Genomic DNA, 25353 nt, shown 5'->3' on the forward strand with positions numbered 1-25353 from the left:
TGTCAGCGCTTAGTAAGTAAGCGGCGGTCTAACGACCGCCTAACCTAGATTGGAGCTATGATGCTTACCTTATTTATTATAAAGGACTTTTTCATTTCAGCTTGAGGTTAAACACTCAAAACTAAAGAGCTCCGTCGGGGATGTTCCACCAAATGGTGCGAAAATCGTCAATTACAAATATACCCCTCAACTTATTGTCAATTGTGGTATGTTTAGTTAGCCCTAATCCCTTTATTGTTTTTTCTTAACAGAAAAAAAAAAAAAAATCGAAACTTTATATGTGTCTCCACTGTCTACACTCGTAACTTTACACTCTCGTTTCAATTTCAACACCGGACGAGCAACCCCATCCACTTTCTCTCCCTTTGTCGCGCCGTTCAATCCCATTTTCCGGCCACCGTCATCACTGCATCGGAAAACAACTCCACTTTCATACTCCCTCCGTTCATTCTTCTATACGTTTAGCACCCAATTGTTTTCGCCTTTGCCCACTGTCTCCGTCGTTTCTCATCCATCTTCGTCGCCGGAATCCTTTTCCGGCCACTTTCTGGCCGTGAAGGAAGAAAAGGGAACACTTTTTTATACTTCTCCCGTCATTCAGTTTTTCAGACTTCTCTTCTACACCTCCGTCTTACCGGGTTTTGGACCTCCTCCGCCGTGTTTGCACATTGCTGCAGCTCATCTACGACGCCTCTCTTCTTCCTCCTTGTTTGGTGAGTTACACTTCCCCTCTTCCCTTTCAATTTCATAAAATTCGGAAATTTGTTTCAAACCCTAACCCTTATTTTAGTCCCAAATTTATTTGAATTGTATTTTATTGAAATTCAATTTAATAGTCCTAATGCTGAGTTACTGATCAATTCCTTTTTTTTTTATTGAAATTGAAATTTTTGTAATCCTAATTAGTAATCAGTAATTGTGATGCTGAGTTACTGATTAATGGTTGCTGTTGCTTTGCTGGTGCTTTGATAGTAGGTTGTAAAATATAGTAACTTAATTGATCGTAAGTGATTAAATATAAGGACCAACTTGACAATTTAATAGAGCCATGGACCTTTTTGAAATATTCATAAAGTCAGGGACCTATTTTAACAGAGTCAGGACTAATTTGAGAGTTTAATAATTTTTATGAGGGGGCAAAATATAAACAAATAACATAAATTATTTTTAAAAATTATATATTTATCCTGTTGGGGTTTATGTTTAGTTTGTATACTGTTTTTAAGTCTTTGAAATAGCGGTTATGCTGCTATCCCTTATACCGTTATAGTGGTTTTGTGGTCTGATGCTTTGTGCCACAATATTAGCTACATAGGTATAACAGCAGTATAGGTATTTAATGCATTTGGCTTGAAATGTTTGCAAAACTTGTATTAACTGCGTCGATAGAAATGTATGTGATAGTTATATGACTGTGTAATTAGGAATACTTACTAACTTTCCTTAATTTAGTGGATAGAAAATTATCCTATATTGGTATCTTCTGTTTGGAATTCATTTAGCATTACTCTTCTATTTTATAAACTCATTTGTAATTTGGGTGTTGGATATGCAACATAATTAAGTTTTCATATTTATTATCAACTCAACTGCAATATAGTTGGATGATTGGATCAACATATCAACCCAAGTTTTGAAATTTGAACAATGGTTTTTCTTTTTAAATTTTAAGTTCATACCCACACTTTGAAATTTGTTGTTCTTATTTGTTATTCTTTAGACAACAATTCCAACCAAATCATAAGTTGTTGTTGTTCAGAGATTATCGATCACCTTTTTAGGAGATGTTATGTTCATGGAGATCTTTGTGACAGTCTGGTGTGTGACTTGACAATAGAACTAATTTGGATGTCCACCAAACTAAATCATGCTCACTGCAGAGTATTCCTAGTGAAAGTATTGAGGAGTTTTCCAATGGGAACTTCAGGTTGTGGGCTTGTACTATCACAATGAGTTACATGATCTGAACACTATATTGACGACTTTGATAACAATAGTCTACTTAATTGGTCTCAGGTCTGGTATCATTGTACAAGTCAAATATTTTTCTAAAACTTAGTATGGAATTATTGATATGCATGTTCCTATCTACTTGTAAAACTTAGTACGGAATTTGGCCTAGACACATTTCCTTCAGTTCTTTCATATGCTACTTTTAGTCGATGTATGTAGTTACGTATAATCATTGTTTTTCAGGTGTACTTTTCGCGTATAACCACTGTATGATTTACAAAAATTGTTTTTCTGATGTCCTCAGAATGATTGTGCTTAATATTCTAAATTTAGTAATATGATGTTAACAATTTTTCCTCCACTTGCGATCTATTGCAAGACCAATGTGTATATTTGACCCGACTTCTTATTTTCACATGACAATAATATTTATTTAAATTGTTTTAATAAAATGCACTGTATGAAAAAGGACGGAGGGTTTCAAAACTAGGAAGAACAAAAAAACAATGTGGGAGGGAGACACAAAGCGTGGTTGAGACAAAAAAACACATCCAATGTGTGACATGGATACTGATCTAGTGCTTTGTTATTCAATAATCTCAAATGTTTTCTTTTTTAAGGGAGGCACTTTGGCAGTTTCCCTTCCATTTAAAAATGCAAAAGGGAACCCTAAAGACTCAATTTCATTAATGGGTTGTGCAAACTGACCCGTTTGTTGTGCGTGAGCGTGATTCACACAATTCTGAGTCGAAACTGATTCTTCTTCCAATTTGTATCCATGCCTCTTTATTTGGTATTGAATTGCGATTTAAATTTGGACATTCATGCGATTCTAGTGACAGTGGTGTATTGTGCTTTTGTAGCTAATCGTGTTATATAATAAAACTAATGACAATGATTGGAAACTTTAAGATGTTTGTCAAGCTTATATTTATTCTTGGATAGACATGACTGACACGAGTAAATAATAAAAGGTAATTTAAAAAAATTCTGAATACGTGAAAATGGAGTTCCAGGCATAAGTACTTTTTTATGATATGTAACTATTTATATGATCATTACAGCATCTTGTTCTCTGTAAATATGAATGCCAATGCCTTTTGTAGTGCATGTAATTTTATCTTCAAATGCTTGCGTATACATTTGAAAGTTGACAGTCGTTTGAAATTCAAATTGGCGTGTATAGTTTTGTAACATGACATGCATATGCAGCATTTTTGTATAAATCTCTAATTTCTCTTACCTAAAGAAACACAATGATCCTGCCGAACTACTAAATTTTAACTTCTGGCATAACTTTATACCTATTTCACTGGTCTTTTCTCATTTCCTTGAGTAGGGTTTTCATATTTTATGTTTTCTCCATCTGAGTTGATTGATTTCTATTTATTAATGAGACCGAGTTTAAATACCTATTTTAATGCCCTTTTTTTTTCCTGACTCAATCCTGTGGGACACTTTTATGATTGTTCATCTTGGTGCCAAGAAGCAAAAATATCATAGTGTATTGTGTGGATTTTCAGGGATGCATCCAAAAGTATACAAGACTCGTAGCTCAACTGCTATAGACCGAGGAAAAAACACGGTGTGGACAAGAGAAATGGACAATTGCCTCACTGATGTGCTTGTGGAGCAGGTGGAAAAAGGGAATAAAGTGGATAACATCTTGAAGCCTGCAGCATTTGCAGCTGCACTGAAAGCATTAAATGAAAAGTTTGGTATGCATATGACAAAAGGGCACATAAAAAATCGGCTCAAGACATGGAGGAAGCAGTTTGGGGTTTTGAAGGAACTCCTTGCCCATAGGGGATTTGTATGGAATAAGACGCAAAAGATGGTTGTTGCTAATGATTCAGTTTGGAATGACTACATCAAGGTAATATTGTTACCTGTGATACAGTATGCGCCCCATTAATTTATAGATTTATGTTTGTTGTCTGATAAGTGATATTCTTATGTTACCTGCAGGAGCACCCTGATGCCAAGGTTTTCCGAGCAAAGTCCATCGAAAACTATGATAAATTATGTATTATTCTTGGAAATGATCAATCTATTGCAAGATTGTCTGACAATGTTACAGAAATTGATGTAAACTTCACAGTTGATGACGAGGTTGAGGAGCCAGATCTTGTCATTTTGTCTGAAACACAAACTGATGGAAACCTGACTAAGCACCTCAGGTGGACAGAGGAAATGGATCACTGGCTTGGAAAGATTCTTGTAGATCAAGTGAGGAAAGGGCTAAAAGTAGATAATGTTTTTCAGACAGAAGCATATGACAAAGCTGTTTCCGCCATGAAAGCAAAATTTGGGCATCATCTAACTAAATTTAACATTAAAAACCGTCTCAAAACATGGAAGAAACAGTATGAAATAGCAAAGGAAATTCTGTCTCATACTGGATTTAAATGGGACGAAACAAAGAAAATGATTATTGCAAATGATTCTACATGGATTGACTACGTCCGGGTATGTTTTCACTTATCTGACCATGAGAACTGTTAGATACCAATGGTTTACGAATTATATATCTGCTGATCATATAAAGTCACTTGAATGGTTTATTCCTTTCTCTTTTCTTTTGGAAAAGAGATAAACCTTTATGCAGTAGTAAACTGAATTTTTCTTTATATTCTTTTCAAAAGTCATCATCAATTTTTCTCGTAAATGAAATTAATTTGGAATGACTAAAGGTGTGTATGACAACTGTTTTGAATTCACCTGCTGTGTAATGCTGAGGCTTCTCATCAAATATTTGCACAGGCATTTGAAACTTCTTTCTATTATTTTAAGACAATTTGAGTTATGATTTTTTCAAATCCATGCTATTTAGATGAAGTAATTCAGGGAAATTGTGTGCCTGTCAAAATAAAAGAAAATCAAATATTAATTATTACTTCCTCTAGTCCTATATATAAGAAAAAGTTTACTTTTTACATTCATTCTAAAATTGATGTTTCTAGACTATAATATTGTCTAGATACATCAATTCTACAATGAATCTAAAAAGTAAATTTTTTCATATATATAGGACCGGAGGGAGTATATAGTTATATATTAAATAATTCAAATAGTGGCTATCCCGCTATCCCAGTTTTGGGGTTGGCTGCTCTGCACTGCTATCCGGGATTGACTACCTAAGAAATAAGGAAGAGGCAAAAATAAGAGGTTTTCTGGAGAAGCCTATATGGAATAAGTGAGAAGTGTAATAGAATGAAGAATTTGCAGTAACATTGGAGAAGATGATATGGGGTCATCATATCATTTGGGGTAATCAGCGGGTGGCTGAAGCCATAAGACAGATAAAGCATTCTTGCTTCTCTGTTATTTTCTTTCTTTTCTGTCATATTTTATTAATCAGTATTTTTCATTCGTACATTGTTTGGAGCTAGCTCCTAGTGGCTCTCTTGTAATTGTCTTACTAAAATATCAGTTCCTATTAGCATGAATTCTTGTTCCTCATTTTTCCTATCATCTCAGACACATCCAGATGCAAGGACTTACCGTGCTAGGGTCCTAGAGAACTATGATCAGTTCTGCACCATCTTTGGCCAATTTAATGAGCCTTTGCATCGTAATGACTCTGAGCCTTGTGATGAGCCTTTGGAGTTTGAAAGTGTCTGTCCAGTTAACTATGATAGCAATCTTAAAGATATAATGAAGCATATGAGGTGGACAAGTGATATGGACAGCTGTTTAAGTGAAATTCTCGTGCAGCAAATTAAACTTGGTAACAGAAGCAGATTTGACCACAAACTAAAACCTGCTGCATTGGAAGCTGCTGTGCTTGCTATTAATGAGAAGTTTAAGCTTTATATGTTGAAAGATCATATTAAAAATCGTCTTAAAACATGGAAGAAACAATATGATATTCTGAAAGAAGTTCTGCGCCAGAGCGGATTTGAATGGGACGAAAACAGAAAAATGGTCATTGCAGATGACTCTGTATGGAATGAATATATTAAGGTACATATTTAGACCTACTTTTAATTTCTATATTGTATTGTTGTAGCACAACGATATTACTGTTGAGCTTATATAAATAACATTCTTTGGTTCAGATAAATCCTGATGCTCGAATTCTTAAAGGACGGATCATCAGAAACTATGAGGAACTGTGCATAATCATAGGTCACATTGATCCACCAGGTATGCCCACTACTCGTGCTAACATGTGTATGACTACAGATGATAATGTTATGGAAGCTCAAGATACAAATCATCAAGGAACTGACATTACAACGGAAAAAGGAAAGAGTGTCACATGGACAGATGAAATGGATCTTTGCTTGACAGAGCTGCTTGTGAAGCAAGTGATGTTGGGAAACAAGCTTGAGAAAAATTTCAAGACCTCAGCTTACATAGCTACTCTAGCAGTTCTAAATGATAGATTTGACCTGAATTTAACAATAGAAAACATTAAAAGCAGGTTGAGAACATGGAGGAAGCAGTATGTCCTTATTAAGGAAATGCTTTCTCGTTGGGGATTTGAGTGGGATGAAGCACGTAAGATGGTTGTTGCAACTGACTCAACATGGAATGAATACATTAAGGTATTTATTTGCTACTGTCGTACTTTAGCTAGTACCCAATAGATGTCAATATTAGGTCATTAAACATGGTTATCTGCTCCTAATTTTTAACCATTTGTTATTTTCTTTCCGTACTGTTTAAAATTTAATCAAAGACCCATTATTGTATAATAACTACTACTAAAATACACCAATGATTGTCTTTGAAGGTGTCACGTTTCTCTTTTTTGTTTGTTTGTATTTTGTTTGGTTCAGTTGCTTCCAACTGTAGCCACAACCACATAGTGTGCATCTTTGTGTCATTCCTCAATAGTGTACATACTCGCACACACCCGCACGGTGCACCATATGTTGGTATATATATGTGTTTCTATATATTCCTGACTATAAATCATATGTAAGTATATCTGTATGTGTTCGAATAATTAATCATTGGCCTGTGTTAATTCAGAAACATCGTGATGCTAGGCATCTGCGGGACAAAAGAATAGAGAACTACAATGAATTAGGTTTGGTTGTTGGTAATGAGGAAGCTAGTGGAAATTGGTCGGAAGACACTGAGATGTTTGATGTAAACATTACTCCTAACTTTGTAGAGAATGCTGATGCTGATGTAAATCTTACTCCTAACTTTGAAGAGCACGATGATGTAAATCTCACTCCTCACTTTGAAGAGCATGCTGAAACTCCAACACTGATGTTAGCTAATGAAGAGATGAGTCATGATAATGCAAGTGACGAAGTGCAGGGTTCATCTGAGCAAACAGGGGCAAGGCCTTCATCATCACATTCAAAACAGCCATCAAAACGGCGACGCACCGACGATGTCATGCTTCAAATGATGAGTGTTATGGCTGCTGATATCGGTCGGATAGCCGATGCATTGACCGAAAGTAACAAAACATCATGCTTGGAGGAAGTGGTTGAGAAGGTTCAGAATATACCTGACTTTGATGATGATCTCATCATTGAAGCTTGTGAATATTTATGTTTCGATGAGAAGAGAGGAGTGATGTTTTTGAAATTAGAAGAAAGATTGAGAAAAAAGTGGTTGTTGAGACGTCTACGTGGTTAATGTAGCTAAGCAGATCATTGTATTCTTTCATCTTGGCATTTGTTGTATAGTTAGAAACAAATTTGCTTGGAAAGGGGAAACATGTGTGAAAAGACAAGTTGTTTCAGCACCCAATTACTTGTATCTTAGAAAAATATGGTAAATGTGTATATTTAGCAGTTTTTTTAAGTGAATCATGTTTTTGCATTTGTCATGTTTTTTAAGTGAATCATCCAATATGGTAAATGTTTATATTTTTAGGGTGAACGAGAATTAGTTTTATATAAAATGTGCACAATACTTAGTTTGTATGTACTTAATAAAATTGGCAAATCTTCTTGAATAACTAGTTTATTTGTTATGTTAACTGTTCTAGGTCTCTAGTTTATTTGTTATGTTAACTGTTCTAGTTTATTGGATGATTAGGTCTTGTAAATCCTTTTTGATGAAATGCCATGGAGGATGTTAGAAATAATATAAAACCATTGATATGGCTCTATCCTAACAGCTTAAGTTTTTGGGATAATCGGTTATTTGAGATGGTATCAGAGCCTCTCCAAGATCCGTTGGGCCACCCGATATCGGGCCACCTACCATTAGGCATGGCAATAAAACCCATACCCGCGGGTACCCATCCAAACCATACCCGCTTTGACGGGGAAAACCCGAGTTGACTGGGTTTGGGTTCGGGTTTGGGTTTTCCCCGATTTCAAAAGATGGGTTTGGGGCGGGTAATGGGTACATTGATACCTACCCCGAACCCGTCCCCGAACCCGCCCCACTTATACTAAAAATTAGATTTCACCTCTTTTAAATTAGAAATGTTTAAACAATCTCTTAAATTACGTTCATATATTTATTTTTTATTTTAATTTGAGTATTAAACAAACCATTTTCTCTATTTTTTTTCTTTATTTAAAAAAATATTGTTGAGAGAAAATAATTTTGGACATTTAACTTTTTTTTTAATAAAAAAATACTAAAATATAATATAAATTCATGTAGAAAGAGGCGTAATGGGGATACCCGAAACCCGACGGGGATACCCAATCCCCGTTGGGTATGGGTTTGGGGTTATCATTTTTATCCCCGCTCGAATTTGGGATGGGTTTGGGGAAACCCGAACTTTATGGGTTTGGGTTTGGGGAGGGCAAAACCCGTCCCCGCCCCGCCCCATTGCCATGCCTACCTACCATTTATATCCGCGTACCAAGCCCAATAGCGCTGGACGCGAGGGGGTGTGTTAAGAAGTCCCACATCGGTTGCGAGATGGCCTGACTAAGTGTTTATATACTAGAGGCAATCCTCACCTTACAAGCCGGTTTTGTAAGGATGAGTTAGCGTGTGTTTGGTTCTGCGACGGAGAGAATTGATTTTGGCAGAATTGATTCTGTAAAATTGATTCTGGCCAAAATTGATTTTAAGCTGAAGTGGTTTATGTTTGGATATATTCATGAAAAAGTGAGTTGAACAAAAAATTTGAGTGTAAAAATCAATTCTAGAATCAGAAGCTACAATTTCTAGCTTCAAGTAGAATCAATTCTGGAGGCAGAATCAATTCTACTTTTGAGAAATCAAACAAGTCAGAATCAATTCTACACGTCCAGAATCAATTCTGGATGCTCCAGAATTGAAACCAAACATACACTTAGGCCCAATATCCATTTCTAAGATGGCTTTTGTGGTTGAGTATAGGCCTCTCAAATTCTAATATGGTATCAGAGTCTATCCTAGATCCATTTGTTGTTTGTTGTGGAGACCTCCCATATTTGGGCCACCCGTTGTTGTTGATCTCACGTTCCAGCTTGTTCAGTTCTGGACGTGAGGGGGTGTGTTAGAAGTCCCACATTGGCTAGAGATATGGTAAAGATAGCCTTTATAAGTGTAGTGCAAACCTCAACTCTCAAGCTAGCTTTTGTGGTTGAGTATAGGCCTCTAAAATTCTAATATGTCAAATAACCGATTATCCCAAAACCTTAAGGTGTTAGGATAGAGCAATATCAATGGTTTTATATTATTTCTAACACGCCCCCTCACGAAAGAGCCCACTTGGGCTTGAAGCGTGGATAATGCATAGGCCCACATACCATATGCTTAAATTCCACTTTTTAATTAGAAAGTGAGGGGAGCGAGGATCGAACTCTAGACCACTTAGTCATAGAGGCTCTGATACCATATTAGAATTTTAGAGGCCTATACTCAACCACAAAAGCTAGCTTGAGAGTTGAGGTTTGCACTACACTTATAAAGGCTATCTTTACCATATCTCTAGCCAATGTGGGACTTCTAACAGAGGATTTGAATTGAAGGGCTCACTTGGTATTTAGAATGGATCTTGGTGAAGATTTTTTCAATTAAAAAAATCGTTATAACTCGTTTTAAACGGATCCAGGTGTTTAATTTGATTAGAGAACAACAAAAATATTCCTTCCGTCCCTAATTATAATATCCTCTTGAGATTTTTCTTTATCCTTTATATAAGGCCCTTTTTAAATTTCTAAGGGTATTAAATATTTCTTTACCAAGATAAATCTAATTATAGTGATCTTTTTTTCTACAATATGTAATAAACAAACACACTAATAAAACATTAATTCGTTTGCTCTTTGTAAAAGTAATATTTTGGGACTATACCAATTGTTAGTTGGATTTGTGGTGATTGACGCTGGACTTGATATGGAGTATCACTGTTCAATTTTTCGCAACTGCGATCAGGAGGGAGCTAAAACCGTTTGATTCTAGAACTGACCTCCGAACCAGATTAGACGGTCTATTGGGCCAGATACTGTGGTGAAAACTAAAAAAAATAATATTTAGGGACTATAATACAACATATTTTATATTCAGAGACATAGGATATATGGAACTAGATATAAAAAAGTTTGAGTAAACTATGCGATCAATCTCTAATTTTATTGTACTTTGTTATTTTGTACTTACAACAATTAAATTTGTCAAACACTTTAATTTTATTCTACTAACTTTTCAACTATAAGCTATCAGTCATCAGCTATCAACTATAAGCTAGCTTATAACTTATTTTTACCAAACATAACCTAAATGGATAATCTTAATAACTAGATTGATAGTAGTGTATGAAGTACATAGAATAGTAAGTTGCCAAATATAAGAATTAATTTGACAGTTTCATAGAATCAGAGAATATTTTGACAATTTCAAAAATATCTTAGTGCTTTTCTCTTTTTTAACTTTTGTATAAATAATATTTTTAACACGTAGTCACACGCGACACATATGAATCCTCTCATGATTTTTTGGTTTAGCAATCTTTTATTTTTCTATTTTATTAGTCGATAAACTACAAAGAGTAAAAAATCACTTAAAAAGATAGAAAAAAAAATGTAAATCTCCGTGAGTTTAGCTCACTTGATAAAGACATCGCATTTTATGTGCAGGAGTTCGGGTTCGAACCTGAGACACTCAATTTTTTTTATTTTTTTTTAAGAAGAAGAAGACCGATTTTAAAATTAGAAATTTTACATTAAAATAAATAAATTTAAAATCTGAATAGATTATAAGACAAGTAATCTCTACTCTGAAACTCAGACCATGCTAGATTCTTTGAAGACAGAAACAGAAGCAAACATCAAATCTTAACTAACATTGTTCCTTCCATGATATTCCATTCCAATTTTCTCAACAAACTCAAATTATTCAATTTCACCAAAAACACTATTTTTTCTTCATTTTCATTCTCTTCACTCTCTTCAAACATTCACACTCACCCAAACATTCTTCATCTCTGCAACACTTCCCAAACCCTTTCACAAACAAACCAACTTCACGCTTTTGCCATCATCAATGGTTTCCTCCCTCAAAGTATCTCCATTTCCGCTTCTCTCATTCTTCAATACGCCACTTTTTCCCACCCAAAAACTTCCCTTTTTCTCTTCCAACAATCTCTTCCATTTTCCCGTACACCTTTCTTATGGAACACCCTTATCCGTGCTTATTATTCCATTGCTGGTTTCTTTGATGATTTTACTATCTATAACACCATGATTCGTTCTGGTGTTATGCCTGATGATCATACCTACCCTTTTGTTTTAAAGGGTTGTTCTGATTTTTTACAGATTCATAAGGGTAGAGAGGTTCATGGGGTTGTGTTTAAGTTTGGTTTTGATAGGGATGTTTTTGTTGGAAATACCCTTTTGATGTTGTATGGTAATTGTCGCTTTTTTGTTGATGCGATTAAGGTGTTTGATGAAATGCTTGAGAGGGATGTGGTGTCTTGGAATACTGTTATTGGTTTGTGTTCTGTTCAGGGTTTTTATGAGGAGTCGTTTCGTTTTTTTAAAGAGATGGTTGTGGCTGTGCCGTTTATTAGGCCGAATTTGGTTACTGTTGTTAGTGTGTTGCCCGTGTGTGCAGATAGTGAGAATGTGGTAATGGCGAGAATTGTGCATGGCTATGTTTTGAAAGTTGGTTTGTTGGGTCATTTAAAAGTTGGAAATGCATTGGTTGATGTTTATGGGAAATGTGGAAGTGGGAAGGATTCGAAGAAAGTTTTTGATGAAATGGAAGAGAGATCTGAGGTTTCATGGAATGCTATTATTACTAGTTTTTCTTTTAGAGGGCTATATATGAATGCTTTGGATGCGTTTAGATCGATGATTGATGCAGGAATGAAACCAAACTCTGTCACTGTATCTAGTATGCTACCGGTATTAGGAGAATTAGGACTTTTTAAGTTGGGAATGGAAGTCCATGGCTTTAGTTTAAGGACGGGAATTGAGTCTGATATTTTCATTGCCAACTCATTGATAGATATGTATGGGAATTCTGGTTTGTGGTGTGTAGCCTCCACTATTTTTAACAAAATGGGTGATAGAAATATTGTGTCATGGAATGCTATGGTCGCAAATTTTGCTCAGAACAGACACCATTTTGCAGCTGTAGAATTAGTGAGGCAAATGCAAGCTCATGGAGAAACCCCCAACAATGTGACCTTCACAAATGTTCTTCCAGCATGTGCAAGATTAGGTTTTTTGAATGTTGGAAAAGAAATTCATGCGAGAATAATTCGGGTTGGATACGCCTTTGATTTGTTTGTCTCCAACGCTCTCACAGACATGTATTCGAAATGCGGATGCTTAAGCCTTGCTCGAAATGTTTTCAATATTTCTATCAAGGATAAAGTTTCCTACAATATTCTTATTATAGGCTATTCTCAAACAACTAACAGCTCAGAGTCTCTAAATTTGTTTACAGAAATGAGACTCTCCGGCATGATGCCCGATATTGTTTCATTCATTGGTATCATATCAGCTTGTGCAAATCTTGCTTCCATAAAGCAAGGTAAGGAGATTCATGGGTATCTGATAAGAAATCTTTTCCACACTCATCTTTTTGTAGCAAATTCCCTTTTGGATTTGTATACCAAGTGCGGTCGAATCGATCTTGCAACTAAAATCTTTGACCGTATTCAACACAAGGATGTCGCCTCATGGAATACTATGATTTTGGGGTATGGTATGCTTGGCGAATTGGAAACTGCAATCAACCTGTTTGAAGCAATGAAGGAAGATGGTGTGGAATATGATTCAGTTTCATTTATTGCAATTTTATCTGCATGTAGTCATGGTGGACTAATTGAAAAAGGGAATAAATACTTTAAGAAAATGAAGGATCATAATATTGAACCAACACATATGCACTATGCTTGTATGGTTGATCTTCTTGGAAGAGCAGGACAAATTGAAGAAGCTGCAAACCTTATTAGAGGCTTATCTATTAAACCTGATGCTAACATATGGGGTGCACTACTCGGAGCTTGCAGGATATATGGAAATGTGGAATTGGGGCATTGGGCGGCCGAACATTTGTTTGAGTTGAAGCCTGACCACTGTGGTTACTATATACTTCTTTCAAATATGTATTCAGAAGCTGGAAGATGGGATGAGGCAAAGAGGGTGAGGGAATTAATGAAGTCAAGGGGTAAGAAAAATCCTGGTTGTAGTTGGGTTCAAATTGGAGACCAGGTGCATGTTTTTCTAATTGGTGAGAAAATAGATAGCTTAGATAATGAATTTTGGTTATCAGAAACTGATTGAACTTATATTGCAGGAGGATTAATTACACTGTTAAAGGTATTTCTGTTGTATAAGCAAAATGGATTTTGTTTTTTCTTCTATTACAGCTTAACCACATTCCTTGGAACCACAAAACTTTGTAAAAAAAAAGTAATATTTATTAGAGATTAGTGTATTTAAAAATTTGAAAAGTGCCTTATATTGAAAAAGGTTAAGAACTAAAATTATTTATCTGTGTTACTGTTAAATACACTTTTGGTCTCTCTATTTAAAAAAAATGAAATTTTGATCCCTCTATTTTAAAAACTAGGTTTTCGGTCCAATTATTTTATTTTATTTTTCCGAATTTTGGTACCTCATAGTATCATTTTAAGGTCTTTTTTATTTCTTATGTTTATAGGATCAGAACAAACAATAAAATATATTTTAGGTACTAACATAATAATTAATTAACCCAATTTAAATTAACAATTCCCTGCAACATCATACCTATGTGCTCAACGAAGGCCGGCACAAATTGATATATTAGGGATCTTGAATTTGTCATCTTCCCTACCTCATCAAAAGTACAAATTTGATATTTTAGACATAGTTTCTTTTTAATTTGTTTTTAGGACAAATTAACAAACAAGAAGCCACTCAATGATTGATGATGGTAGTAATTAAGAAATAAAATTAAGATTATACTAAGTTTTTTTATTTGTATTTTTATTTTTAAAAATGCTCTCACTTGTATACAAAAGTCAAAAGTCAAAGTATGATTATTTATTTTATAATTTCATGAAAGCTATACAATAACTAATAAAATTTCATTTGACAGATGATGTTCTAACCATCTCAATTCCATTTTTATTCTATACAAAAATTCAAGTAGATGAGGTTTTGAGAACTCATGAGAGTCACAGTAGGTCTGAGTATTGTTTAATAACCATCATAGCTATTGGGGCGAACAATTAAGGTGAAAATAGGCCAGAGCGAGTTATATGGACCTATGATCAAAACCTATGTAGGTTAGACCATCAGAGCTATTGCGGCCAACAATTATTGATATTATTACATTAAATTATATTACTTACTTTTGTGTTATATTACTTACTTGTATATATTTTGTATTTAAGCAAATACTTTTTTGAATCAAATTATACTCGTTGGACTTAGTCTTTGACGCTAAATTTCTAATCTCACTACTTCGTCGATGAGTATATGTCATATCCTTACCAACAAGACTATAGTGGCAATCCTTCCAATTTTAATATTACAAAATTATAGGCCACTTTAGGACTATAACTAGAGATCAAATAGCATAAACAAAATCACTCCAACTAAATACTCCTATAGTTTTCTTACTTTCCTTCTTATCAAACCATTTACAAACATGGTGACACCAAAAAAGAGCCTCTCAACAGATTTAAATGCTAGAAGAATAGGTTCAGGACCAGAAACAATAGTTTTATGTCATGGTTTTGGAACAGACCAGTCTATATGGAACAAAGTTGTTCCTCTTTTAGCTGAAAATTACAGTGTAGTTTTATTTGATTGGCCATTTTCTGGAGCTATTACAAATAAAAGTCTTTATAGTCATTCCAAATATACTTCCTATGAACCTTATGCTGATGACTTAATCACTCTTATGGATGAGATGGACCTCAACTGTATCACTTTTGTAGGACATTCTATGTCTGCTATGATAGGTTGCATCGCTTCCATTAAAAAACCTGAGCTCTTTAAAAAGATCATTCTTCTTTGTGCTTCCCCAAGGTAGTACTCTCATCTTTATCTATGCATGCTCTCTCTAATGTAGTGTTTTTTTCAAAAAAAGGTAAATTCTAATATGAACCATGGACCACTGTGCACTAATTGTTGAAAATGTTTAAAATTCAAACGACGACAGATGTTGTCTTTTGGAAATAGAGGTTGATGGTTATTTTCATTTTCACGATTGACAACATGTTGACTCGTGATTCCAACTGAGTGAATTTAGTCACAATTTTGAGTTTTAGTAGATTTCGAGCTCACAAGCGAGTTGGCTCGAATTTGCTATTTATACGTGAAATAATACGATAATCATATGATTCCATGAATATAAATAGCAAATTCGAGTAAGCGAGTTAACTCAAATTTAATTTTAGTAAAATCAGTTCACACACACAATTTTACACGAGTTCAACGAGTTGGCTCGTGATTCCAGGTAAGTGAATTCAGTCACAGTTTTGAGTTTACCAGATTTCGAGCTCACAAGTGAGTTGGCTCGAATTTGCTATCTATACGTGAATTCATACGATTTCACGAGTTAACTTGCTTACTTAAAGTTGCTATCTATACTCATGGAATCACACAAGTTAATTCACGATTTTAACAACCTTACCTAATTATGGTATACATAATTTTTATTGAAACAAAGAACTCTCTATTTGAATAGTTTTTATTAACATCCTAGATTTATTCACACATATAGGTACATAAATACAGATGACTACATAGGAGGCTTTGAGAGATCAGATATTGAGAACTTAATCTCAACCATAAACTCTCAATATGAAATATGGGTTTCAGCATATGGTCCTATTGCAGTGGATTCAAATGATGCTGACTCTGTTGAAAAATTCCAAAAATGCTTGAAAAACATGGGTGGTGAAGTTGCAATTTCCTTGGCAAAAACTGTATTTTTGAGTGACTATAGAGATATGGTTGAAAATGTTGAGATACCTTGCACAATCATTCAGTCAAGTAATGATGTGGGAGTTCCACTAAGCATAGGGCACTACTTGAATGAGAAAATTAAAGGGGTGTCTAATTTAGAGTTTATAGATATGATTGGTCATTTTCCTCAATTAACAGCTCATATTAAGTTGGTTGAGGTGCTTAAGGGTATTGTGGGTTAAGCTTTATTTTATTTATTTAAATGAATTTGGTGCATGTCATCTAAATTTATCTTCCCTTTTGTCAAGAGTTTCATTCTCAAGTATGTATGTGACATCACCAAAAAAAAAAAAAGTGTGGAATATATGTTTGTATTGGTTTGTACAATAAGTTATAGTTTTACTATAAATTTTTTTCACACTTTTACGTAAAATGATAAAATATATTTGTGGACACCTAATTTTGTCTCGTAATGTTTGTATATATTCTTATGTTTTTATTGAAAAAAAAATTGGTATACAAAGGGGGCAGAGCCCCAAGAAGGAAAAGGAAAATTATAAAGTTAAATAAAGGCACACTTTGGCATGCAAGCGCCGAATATGTCATAAAAAAGGAGTCTCTTAAGATTTCTAGGAGGAGCCTCCAAAACATGCAAATCAAAAGAGTTTAACGATAGACTAAAGTTAGCTAGCCAATCAGCCGATATGTTTCCTTCACGCCAAGTATGGTTGATGTGAACCTGCCAATTCATATTTTTTAGATCACGAATACGTCGAACCAATGTAGGAATCTTTCCGTTAATGGTGAAGTTTCCCGTTACCATATCGATTAGCACCTTTGAGTCATTATCAATTTGAAGATGTGTAATTCCTTGTCTCATAACCAAATCCATATTGAGGTACATGCCCCACATCTCAACATGGAGCGCATCACAAGTTCCAAGTTTGCGGGCATAACTAGCGAGACATACACCGCTACTATCTCGAAGAAGACCTCCACAACCTGAAAGGTTAACTGAGCTTTTGTGTGTGCCATCACAACTGAGCTTGACCCAACCCTCTCGAGGTCGCTTCCAGCCAATAAAAATAGTATCCATTCGTTGGGGCATGCAAGTCAATTTTGTTTTCTCATAGCTATCAATCTCGCGTGACATCTTAAGAATTGCTTGAGTTGGATTGATGGGGCGGTTGAAAGTATCTTCAAAGATAGTTTTATTTCTCCACGTCCACAAATGCCAACAAGTGACCATGAAAATAGTCTGCTATTCGTTGTTTTTTTTTCTCTCCTGCTCTCTTGTTCAAATTGTCGAATATCTAATCCCTGAAAAATAGTAACTTAAAAAATAATAATGTAATATTTTTAATTCAAAATTATTTTTTTAAAAAAATATTATTATAATAAAATAATAATAATAATTTAATTAAATAAATAAAATGAAAAGGAATATTTGATTTTAGTGAATTGATTTTTTCTCGTGCAACAATTAGTAAATTGGTTTGAATGATTGATTAAAGTAAGTTTTAGTAGAACTTATGTGTAAGCGATAGATTGTTTCTTATAGATGTTACAAGCTATTTTCATAAGCTAATATTATAGAACTTATGAAAATAAGTTGAAAAAAATTTACAAAAATTGTCATAAGTTTTTATTAGTTCTCCCAAGTCCTAAACAGTTTCACAAAATTATGTCAGTAGATAATCTTAAATAAGTCAATTCAAACAGGCCTAGTTGCAAACGAACAAACATGAAAAAAATAAACATTGTAGCAAGCAAACACATAAAAAATCATCACTCTTTAAGGATACAACTTCACTTTCATTACAACACAGCTTCTATAGGGGTCTATTTGATTCAATCGATGTAAAAAAAATCGAAGATAGTGACCATATTAAAGGAACTAAAAATATAATTTCAACATTTTTACCGTCTACCTTAGAGCCTATTTGGATAACTTATTTGAGTCTACTTATCGATATAAGTTATGAAAACAGCTTATGACAATTGTCATAAGTTTATTTCAGCTTATTTTCATAAGTTCTCCAATATAGGTTATGAAAATAGGTCCATAGCATCCATAAAAACTATTTATCTTTATTTTCACTTTTCCAATAAGAATAACTTATCTAAGCTTGTACATAAGCACTTATCATAATAAGCGTTTATGCAATAAGCTGCAAATAAATTGTTTAACCAAACAGGCTAGTTTAATTAATCTAGAAAGTGGTCATGAAATTCTATATTTTGCACTGGTGTCTCAAATAAAATATATTCACTTAAATTGAATCTAATTTTAACAAAATAGTTCACCGGATTTAAACCTGTTCTTAAATTTATTTATATATTTCTTATGAGCTTGTTTGCATGTGAATGTTGATAGTAATCATGCAAATGATGTTGCATTTGTAACATGCTTTTCTTGCTTCCATACTTGTGATACCTATAAACTCATCTTCTCTTACCTTACAAAGAGTGTTTATTTTATTATCTTATGCATTTTTAAAAGCCCTTGAGTTCCATGTGATCTTGGATTGGCAGATAACATGGTTAGGTCTGCAAGTTGTGAAAAAACCAGTGTCGTCAAAAGCGGTGTATGGATCGCAGAAGACGATGCAAAGACACCTACGTTTGTATCGGAGCATGGTTCTAGTAATTGGACTTCTGTCCCCAAAAAAACAGGTTAGAGTTAGGAGTTGTTTCAAGAAAACTTTATATGTTAAAAAATGAAATTGTTATCTTATGCATATTATTATGGTTTCTTTGTTTTTCTGTGTTTGATTAATCTAAAGAGAATGTCACAGTTGGTTTTACCTTTTATCCAACCAAATTTAGTAAAAATATAGATGTTAAGTTACTTTGAAAAGTATTAAAAAACAAATCATTTTTTTCCCTGCGTGCAACTGCACAGACTAATCCATCGAGCCTTGTAGACTTAAAATGAAAATATAGATTTCAAGTAGAGAAGAATATGTTTATGCAGGTGTTAAGAGGTGTGGAAAAAGTTGCAGGCTTAGGTTAAGTAGCTACATACCTGATCTTAAGCATGATAACTTTACATCAGAAGAAGAAGATTTAATCGTTAAGCTTCACGCGGCCATCGGTAGTAGGTGGTCTATAATAGCTCAACAACTACCTGGAAGAACAGACAATGATGTAAAGAACAATTGGAACACAAAGCTGAAAAAGAAGCTTTCTCAAATGGGGATAGATCCTGTTACTCACAAACCTTTCTCTAAACTCATTGCTGATTATGGAAATATAGGTGCTACTACTACTGCTACTGATTCACAACAAAGATTGATCAGAAACACAAACGACCGATCAATGCAATTGCGAACGAAAATGGAAACATCGATGTTTGAGGAAGGATGTTTGTCATCAACACTATCTACCTCATCTGCTTGTTCTTCAACTTCAACACAAGGAACAACATTTGTTGCACCGTTTAGTTGGAATGATTTTCTTACAGAAGATGCTAATTTTGCAGCACCTACTAATAACCTGCAAGAAGAACAATATTTAGAGAAAAAGAAAGAGGTTATGTCATCATCCTCAGATGTTTCATTTGTTGAAGCCATACTTGATCAAGAAAATGAGATGTTTCTAAGCTTTCCTGAACTTTTAGAGGAACCATCCAATTACTGATTCACTTCAAATTTTCTTAATATTTTTCCAATAAGGTACTAGTAAGTATCATTTAACAAGCTCACAGTGATCATGTTTCAATTGTTAGCTTATGATGCAAGTTCTTAATCCTTTAACCATGTACATCTTGTGTGTGTTTTAATAATCCTTTGGAAGTAAAGATTCATGACTCTCTTCATCGTTACAGCTAAAATAGTGACATGATTGATTTCGGTTTAATACAAATTACATATTTATTTTTCCTTGTTTTAATTAAACTAGTATCAATTAAGTCGTTATCTCAACGGTAAAAATAAGAATGACCATTAACTTATACTTCCAAACAACGACGTATGTCGTCCTTAAAATTTTAAATATTTTTAAGTACTGATTCACACTAGATCATTTTTAGAGATGATACATATTAGAATTTACCAATAAAAGTATAGTCCATATTTTAAAAACTTTTACAAAAAAATAGATACTTTTAGTACTCAAAATAATTCCTATAAAATGTAAAAAAGGACTAAAGTGGAATAATTTTTTGGAGGGACTAAATTAAAGTTCGTGATTTGTTGGGACTAAAAATATATCTCTAATAAATAGACTATATACTATACATGAGATGAAAGGCAGTCAGTCAGTATTGTATGTTGGTTTATATAATCCTTTTTATAGTGAATGCAGATCTGATTGATATGTCCCAAATCACAGATTGCAACACAACACAGATCACAGATATTTTGAAAATGAAACAAGAGATAAACATGAAACAAACATTGAAATGAATCATTAAGATTATACCATTCAAAAATTACATAAACTTGGAAGAATAATAATAGATAAATAATGGGTACTGTGATAAATCAAATAGTTAAATGCTAGAATGACAGTCCAACACAGCAAAATTGGGGTGTAAACAAGCAAGCAAATAACTAAATTAAATGCATTCTTTCGACGGAAGGGTGGAGCAACCACTGACCAAGAGGCTCTCCACAACCCACAAAACAACCTGTATTTCCATTTTCAGTGAAAAAGGGGAAACTGAATATTTGCAACAGTTCATGCACCGACTGTCTAACAAGTGAAGAACCTGTCACCCTGCTCCTTCGGCCCCATCCAGTCACGATATCTATCCGGGTAGGGCTAACACCAGATATCAGCATCTGTTTGCGAAACCAAGCAAGTGTCCTAGACAATGCGGTCACGGCGGTTCCATCAGACATGACATGAAGATTTATAAGCCAATAACAGGTGCCTTTCTCTTTCACAGCATCAGGATATACATTTCTTTGTGCAGCCACCTCCCAAACTGAACCGGCCTCCTCTTTGAGCCCAGATTTGTGAAGAAAATCCACCACTGCATCTACAAGCCCTCGTTTACCCTCTCTATCCTCTGAATGCATCAGGTCCAAGAATTTGCTTGCATGATCCCTCACATTTTGACCATCAGGCCCTGCTGCTGGCATTGACAGTAAAAATGAATGAGCAGGATGGCCGCTGACTTTCATCAGCTCACAACAAAATCCCATATCATAATGTGATTGTGCATCTGTACAACAGCTGAGAAGCAAAGTATATGTCTGCAAAGAAGGTCTTAGGCCAAGAGATACCATGCTTTGGAGAAGATTATACGCATCTGGCAATCGATGCACCCTAAGAAATGCACTGAGGAGTGAATTGCAAGTTGGTACATTTGGAAGCAAACCTGCACCGAGCATTTCTGCGTACCATTCCCAAGCCTTCTCAACATTACCTTTCTTTCCCCATAAGTCTACCAGAAGACCGTAAACAGGTTCATCTGGAACCCAATTCCTCTGCTTCATCTCAACAAAAACTGCTTCTGCTTCCTCAAGATACCCACAGTGACCAAGCACCTCCATTACAATGCTATATGTAACTTTGTCGGGTTTAAATCCTGCAATCTGCTGCATGTCACGATATAATTTCAATGCTGTCTCATAATTCCTTGCTTTAGCTTGCAAAGCAATCAAGATATTGTAGGTGACGATAGTGGGAACACAGCCCTGATCAACCATTTCACAAAATAGTCTGTCAGCAGCAGCTAAATTACCAGATTTTCCCAAACAGTTGATCATCACACTGTAAGTAAAAGTGTCGAGAGGAAGGCCAACTTGTTGCATTCTTTCATACATGGACATGGCCACATCAAGAAATCCAGCTTTTGCATGGATATCCATGAGAGTGCAGTAAGTGGCACGATCAGGCACACATCCCTCCTCCTGCATTTGATTGAAGACATTCATCGCTTCCTTTAGGTAGTTTGCCTTGCCATAGCTGTTAATTACACGATTATATGTTGTAGTATTAGGATTGCATCCATCCTTGACCATCTGTTCTAGAAATTTGTTCATTGCACCAAACTCTCTTGCACGCCCCAAGATACCAACCATGGTTGTGTAAGTGTGATTATCATGCCGGAAGCCCGGTTGTCGCTTTAACCAGTAAAAGAAGCTTAGAGCAACTGAATGGTCATTAAGTTGCTTTAGGACTTGGTTGCCTTGATATGCATCTATCGAATAATTCAGATTATAAAGAGCCTCCTCTGTAGCAGGACCCCACTTTAAATGTTGCAGTATATCTTTAACGATTTCCACACCGCGGCGGCCTGTCTTTGTATATTGTGTTTTCGATGAAGCAATTCCTGCTGATGATTTCATATCCCTGGGGTGTTGTTTATTGAAGCTTTCCTTGAACGACCCCAACATTCGTGAGTTTGAAGTTTGTATGTTGGAATCAAGTTTAGTGACAAATCGATTTGAATGAGTTCTTGTCCTCTGCGGTAAGGGTCTGCTGTCATGATTATTGAAAGGAATATTGGGAGCCACCTCTGACCTCTCCATCCCAGAAGAAGCAGCATGCTTAAAGCCTTTACCTATCTTTGACTTATCACCTTTCCACTTTGAACCATGATAATTACTTGTATTGTTTGATGGCCCCGGTTGAGTAGAAACATGTGGTTTGGGATGAACACCAATAAAGCTCTCCTTTCTAATTTGTTTCACATTGGAAGATCTGATGCTGGATATGACAGAGGGAGGTTCAACCATAGAATTTGTAGAGGAGTTTAGTATACCCATCCCATCTGATACAGGAATCTTAGAATTAACTATATCAGAAATGTAATTGACGGCCGCAATACCTGACCTATAAAACTGTTCACCGTCATGAGGCGATGGTTGTGTAACATGATTCTGAATATCACCAGCCGCACGAGAATATGTTACAGTGTCTGATTTACTTGATGGAAGTAAAGTAGACCTGACTTGTTGTACACTGCCAGATTGATTAACACCCTCAACCTTGTGCGAACCTGTTCCACTTGCCTGTTTTACTGAAACATAGGTTCCTTCTACCCGAGATGTAGTTTTGGATACTATAGAGGCTGGCTTCTGCGCAAGTAAAACTTCATTCTTCCTCTGTTGTTTTACTGACACGCATGTTTCGTCATCATTGCAAGTGCACGAATTGGCTTCTGGTGCATTACATCGCGTACCACCAAGGAAAAAGCTCCGAGCACTGCTAGAAAGGTTACTAATTGGCTTTGATCTTAACATATTCTGTGGCATTAGCAGATAGATGTCAATATTCTGAGGAACTTTCTTCACATCATAAAAAATATAACTACTGTCATATACAAACATCTGAAGCATCTTGAAGATACTATTTTTTTGGCATTAAATCATTGGCTATGAAACACTACGGACCTAAGACAAACTCTAAACATGTGTACATTATCGTCATCATCAACAAATTCTTGTACCAACACCAAATCAGCTACAGTTGAAAATAGACGATTCCACTGACACAAATAAAATGTCGGTGCAATCACATTTAATCTCGAAAGCCACAACCACTAAGGGTGTGTTTTTGAGTTAAATTTTGGAGGGTTTTAGAAGAGAAGACTATGGAGGGCTAGATCTATATTCTAATATATATTTGATACTTTAAAAAAATTGAAAGAATGAATAACAAATAATATCACATTCTTTTCATTCTTTTTAAATATAAAATACATATCAGAATATAAACTTAACACTCAAAAGTCCTCTAAAAAAAACCCTCCAAAAATCAACTTGCAAACACATCCTAAGAGTAATCATAGTTGATTTTGTTGTTTGGTAGATACATGAAATGACAAGTCACCAAAAACTCACACACCCAAAATGGACAGACCGAGATTCGAACCCCGGTCACAACGTCCAACCTAACGATCATAGTTTTATGTTTTTAAACAATTCATTAAAAAATAAACCTATAAATTTTTTTTAATTTGTTTCCCTTCCTATCCTACTCATAAAAACACAGACTATTAACAGGGTCATCATATTAAAAAAGGGGCATAATAAAAAATTAAAAAAATCCTACTTTACCTAAAAAAACCTTTTTTTTTAGAGAGAAAAAACATAGTACATATAAAAATGAACCAAGCCGAGTTAACGAATGTAGATGAAGAATGAAAGTAGTACCTGCATATTGTTGGTTTAGTAAGGGGGTTGTGGAACCATAGAAGAAGGATCGTCGGAGAAGGGTGGTGGTGGCGGCGGCGTGAAAGGGAGAGACTTTTTCCAAATAAATTGGGACAGACAGGACAAACAGAGAGACAAACTATGTTGTGTTGTATACTGAGGTTAAGCTGCTATGCTATGCTATGCCCTTACTCACATACTAGTACATTTTTCTTTCTCTTTCTCTCTCCTTTTTCGTTATTAATTATTTAATTTATTTATTACAAGATGCGTGTCATCAACTTGGGCCGCAAGTTTGGTTTTTGCAAAAATTTACTATTTGGTCGGAAATTTTATAGAAACAAACAACCATACTTGTCCTTCCTTCTGTTCTTAATTAGTACTATCAAATTTCTTTATAATAAAATCAAAACTTTATTTCTTTTTTTGACCAACTTTATTTATTTTTTTGACAGAAATAAAAAAAATTCGCTTTAAATACTAAGATCTCTTATAAATTTTTAGATGTAATTTTTTTTAACTATAATCTATTATTTATATATTTAGGAGTTTCTCTCTCATGGTCTTATTTCTATGTGGCACCATTTCCTTGATCCATGTCTTATGTGGCATTCTAATATTTCTCCAATTCCTATGTGGCTACCTATGAAGGCCTTTGCAATTTCTCTAATACATGATGATATCATTTTACTTAGAATCTTTGGCTAATTTGGAAATTCAATGATTTTTCAATTATTGTTTATAAATCGAATTTAATGCACCTATTAAAAATAATTTTAAAAGGAAATAATTTTACTTAGAATCTTTAGTGTTTTTCTGAATCAAAATCATGTTAACATTTTACTTTCTGATTTTTGGTTGGACAATCCATTTAAATAAATATTGTTTTTGAAGTGCTATATATAGCAAGCAATTATATAGTCATTATTTTTGTTGACCGAAAATCATAAATTTACTCTAATAATTATTTTTGTACCAATTTCGTCAAAAAAAAAATTTATTTTTGTAAC

At 34.6% G+C, this 25353-nt stretch overlaps 5 protein-coding genes across 6 annotated transcripts; 4 read left to right on the top strand and 1 right to left on the bottom strand.

The window, feature by feature from the left end:
- Positions 1-109: 109 nt before the first annotated feature.
- LOC123913798 lies at positions 110-7733 on the top strand. Of its 2 annotated transcripts, none has more exons than XM_045964657.1 (6): positions 110-713; positions 3477-3829; positions 3922-4422; positions 5434-5919; positions 6015-6506; positions 6937-7733. In XM_045964657.1, the coding sequence occupies exons 2-6, from the start codon at positions 3479-3481 to the stop codon at positions 7558-7560; spliced, it is 2454 nt and encodes an 817-aa protein (XP_045820613.1). In that variant the 5' UTR covers positions 110-713; positions 3477-3478; the 3' UTR covers positions 7561-7733. The 2 variants fall into 2 exon arrangements, with proteins under 2 accessions (XP_045820613.1, XP_045820612.1); XM_045964656.1 differs by lacking the exon at positions 110-713 and adding an exon at positions 1747-2016.
- A 3347-nt stretch (positions 7734-11080) lies between these two features.
- On the top strand, positions 11081-13870 carry LOC123918978 (pentatricopeptide repeat-containing protein At4g14170-like). The gene has a single exon (XM_045971191.1). It carries the CDS (start codon positions 11175-11177, stop codon positions 13611-13613), a length of 2439 nt encoding a protein of 812 aa, XP_045827147.1. The 5' UTR covers positions 11081-11174; the 3' UTR covers positions 13614-13870.
- A 1019-nt stretch (positions 13871-14889) lies between these two features.
- LOC123914103 (probable strigolactone esterase DAD2) lies at positions 14890-16572 on the top strand. The gene is made up of 2 exons (XM_045965105.1): positions 14890-15350; positions 16048-16572. The coding sequence occupies exons 1-2, from the start codon at positions 14968-14970 to the stop codon at positions 16472-16474; spliced, it is 810 nt and encodes a 269-aa protein (XP_045821061.1). The 5' UTR covers positions 14890-14967; the 3' UTR covers positions 16475-16572.
- Positions 16573-18613: 2041 nt separating this feature from the next.
- LOC123914105 (transcription factor MYB35-like) lies at positions 18614-19993 on the top strand. The gene is made up of 2 exons (XM_045965108.1): positions 18614-18908; positions 19210-19993. The coding sequence occupies exons 1-2, from the start codon at positions 18773-18775 to the stop codon at positions 19872-19874; spliced, it is 801 nt and encodes a 266-aa protein (XP_045821064.1). The 5' UTR covers positions 18614-18772; the 3' UTR covers positions 19875-19993.
- Positions 19994-20621: 628 nt separating this feature from the next.
- Positions 20622-24695, bottom strand: LOC123914104 (pentatricopeptide repeat-containing protein At1g74750-like). The gene is made up of 2 exons (XM_045965107.1): positions 24344-24695; positions 20622-23434 (listed from the first exon to the last, which is right to left on the bottom strand). The coding sequence occupies exons 1-2, from the start codon at positions 24347-24349 to the stop codon at positions 20789-20791; spliced, it is 2652 nt and encodes an 883-aa protein (XP_045821063.1). The 5' UTR covers positions 24350-24695; the 3' UTR covers positions 20622-20788.
- Between the last annotated feature and the right edge of the window lie 658 nt (positions 24696-25353).

Source organism: Trifolium pratense, linkage group LG3 (genome assembly GCF_020283565.1).
Source record: "Trifolium pratense cultivar HEN17-A07 linkage group LG3, ARS_RC_1.1, whole genome shotgun sequence".
NCBI classification, from domain to species: Eukaryota; Viridiplantae; Streptophyta; class Magnoliopsida; order Fabales; family Fabaceae; genus Trifolium; species Trifolium pratense.

Bases quoted from the DNA above. Each gene is read 5' to 3' on its own strand.
- LOC123918978 (XM_045971191.1), top strand. From the start codon at position 11,175: ATGATATTCCATTCCAATTTTCTCAACAAACTCAAATTATTCAATTTC.
- LOC123914103 (XM_045965105.1), top strand. From the start codon at position 14,968: ATGGTGACACCAAAAAAGAGCCTCTCAACAGATTTAAATGCTAGAAGA. The intron at 15,351-16,047 runs GTAGTACTCTCA...TCACACATATAG, and splicing joins CTTCTTTGTGCTTCCCCAAG to GTACATAAATACAGATGACT.
- LOC123913798 (XM_045964657.1), top strand. From the start codon at position 3,479: ATGCATCCAAAAGTATACAAGACTCGTAGCTCAACTGCTATAGACCGA. The intron at 4,423-5,433 runs GTATGTTTTCAC...CTATCATCTCAG, and splicing joins CATGGATTGACTACGTCCGG to ACACATCCAGATGCAAGGAC. The intron at 6,507-6,936 runs GTATTTATTTGC...GTGTTAATTCAG, and splicing joins CATGGAATGAATACATTAAG to AAACATCGTGATGCTAGGCA.
- LOC123914105 (XM_045965108.1), top strand. From the start codon at position 18,773: ATGGTTAGGTCTGCAAGTTGTGAAAAAACCAGTGTCGTCAAAAGCGGT. The intron at 18,909-19,209 runs GTTAGAGTTAGG...ATGTTTATGCAG, and splicing joins TTCTGTCCCCAAAAAAACAG to GTGTTAAGAGGTGTGGAAAA.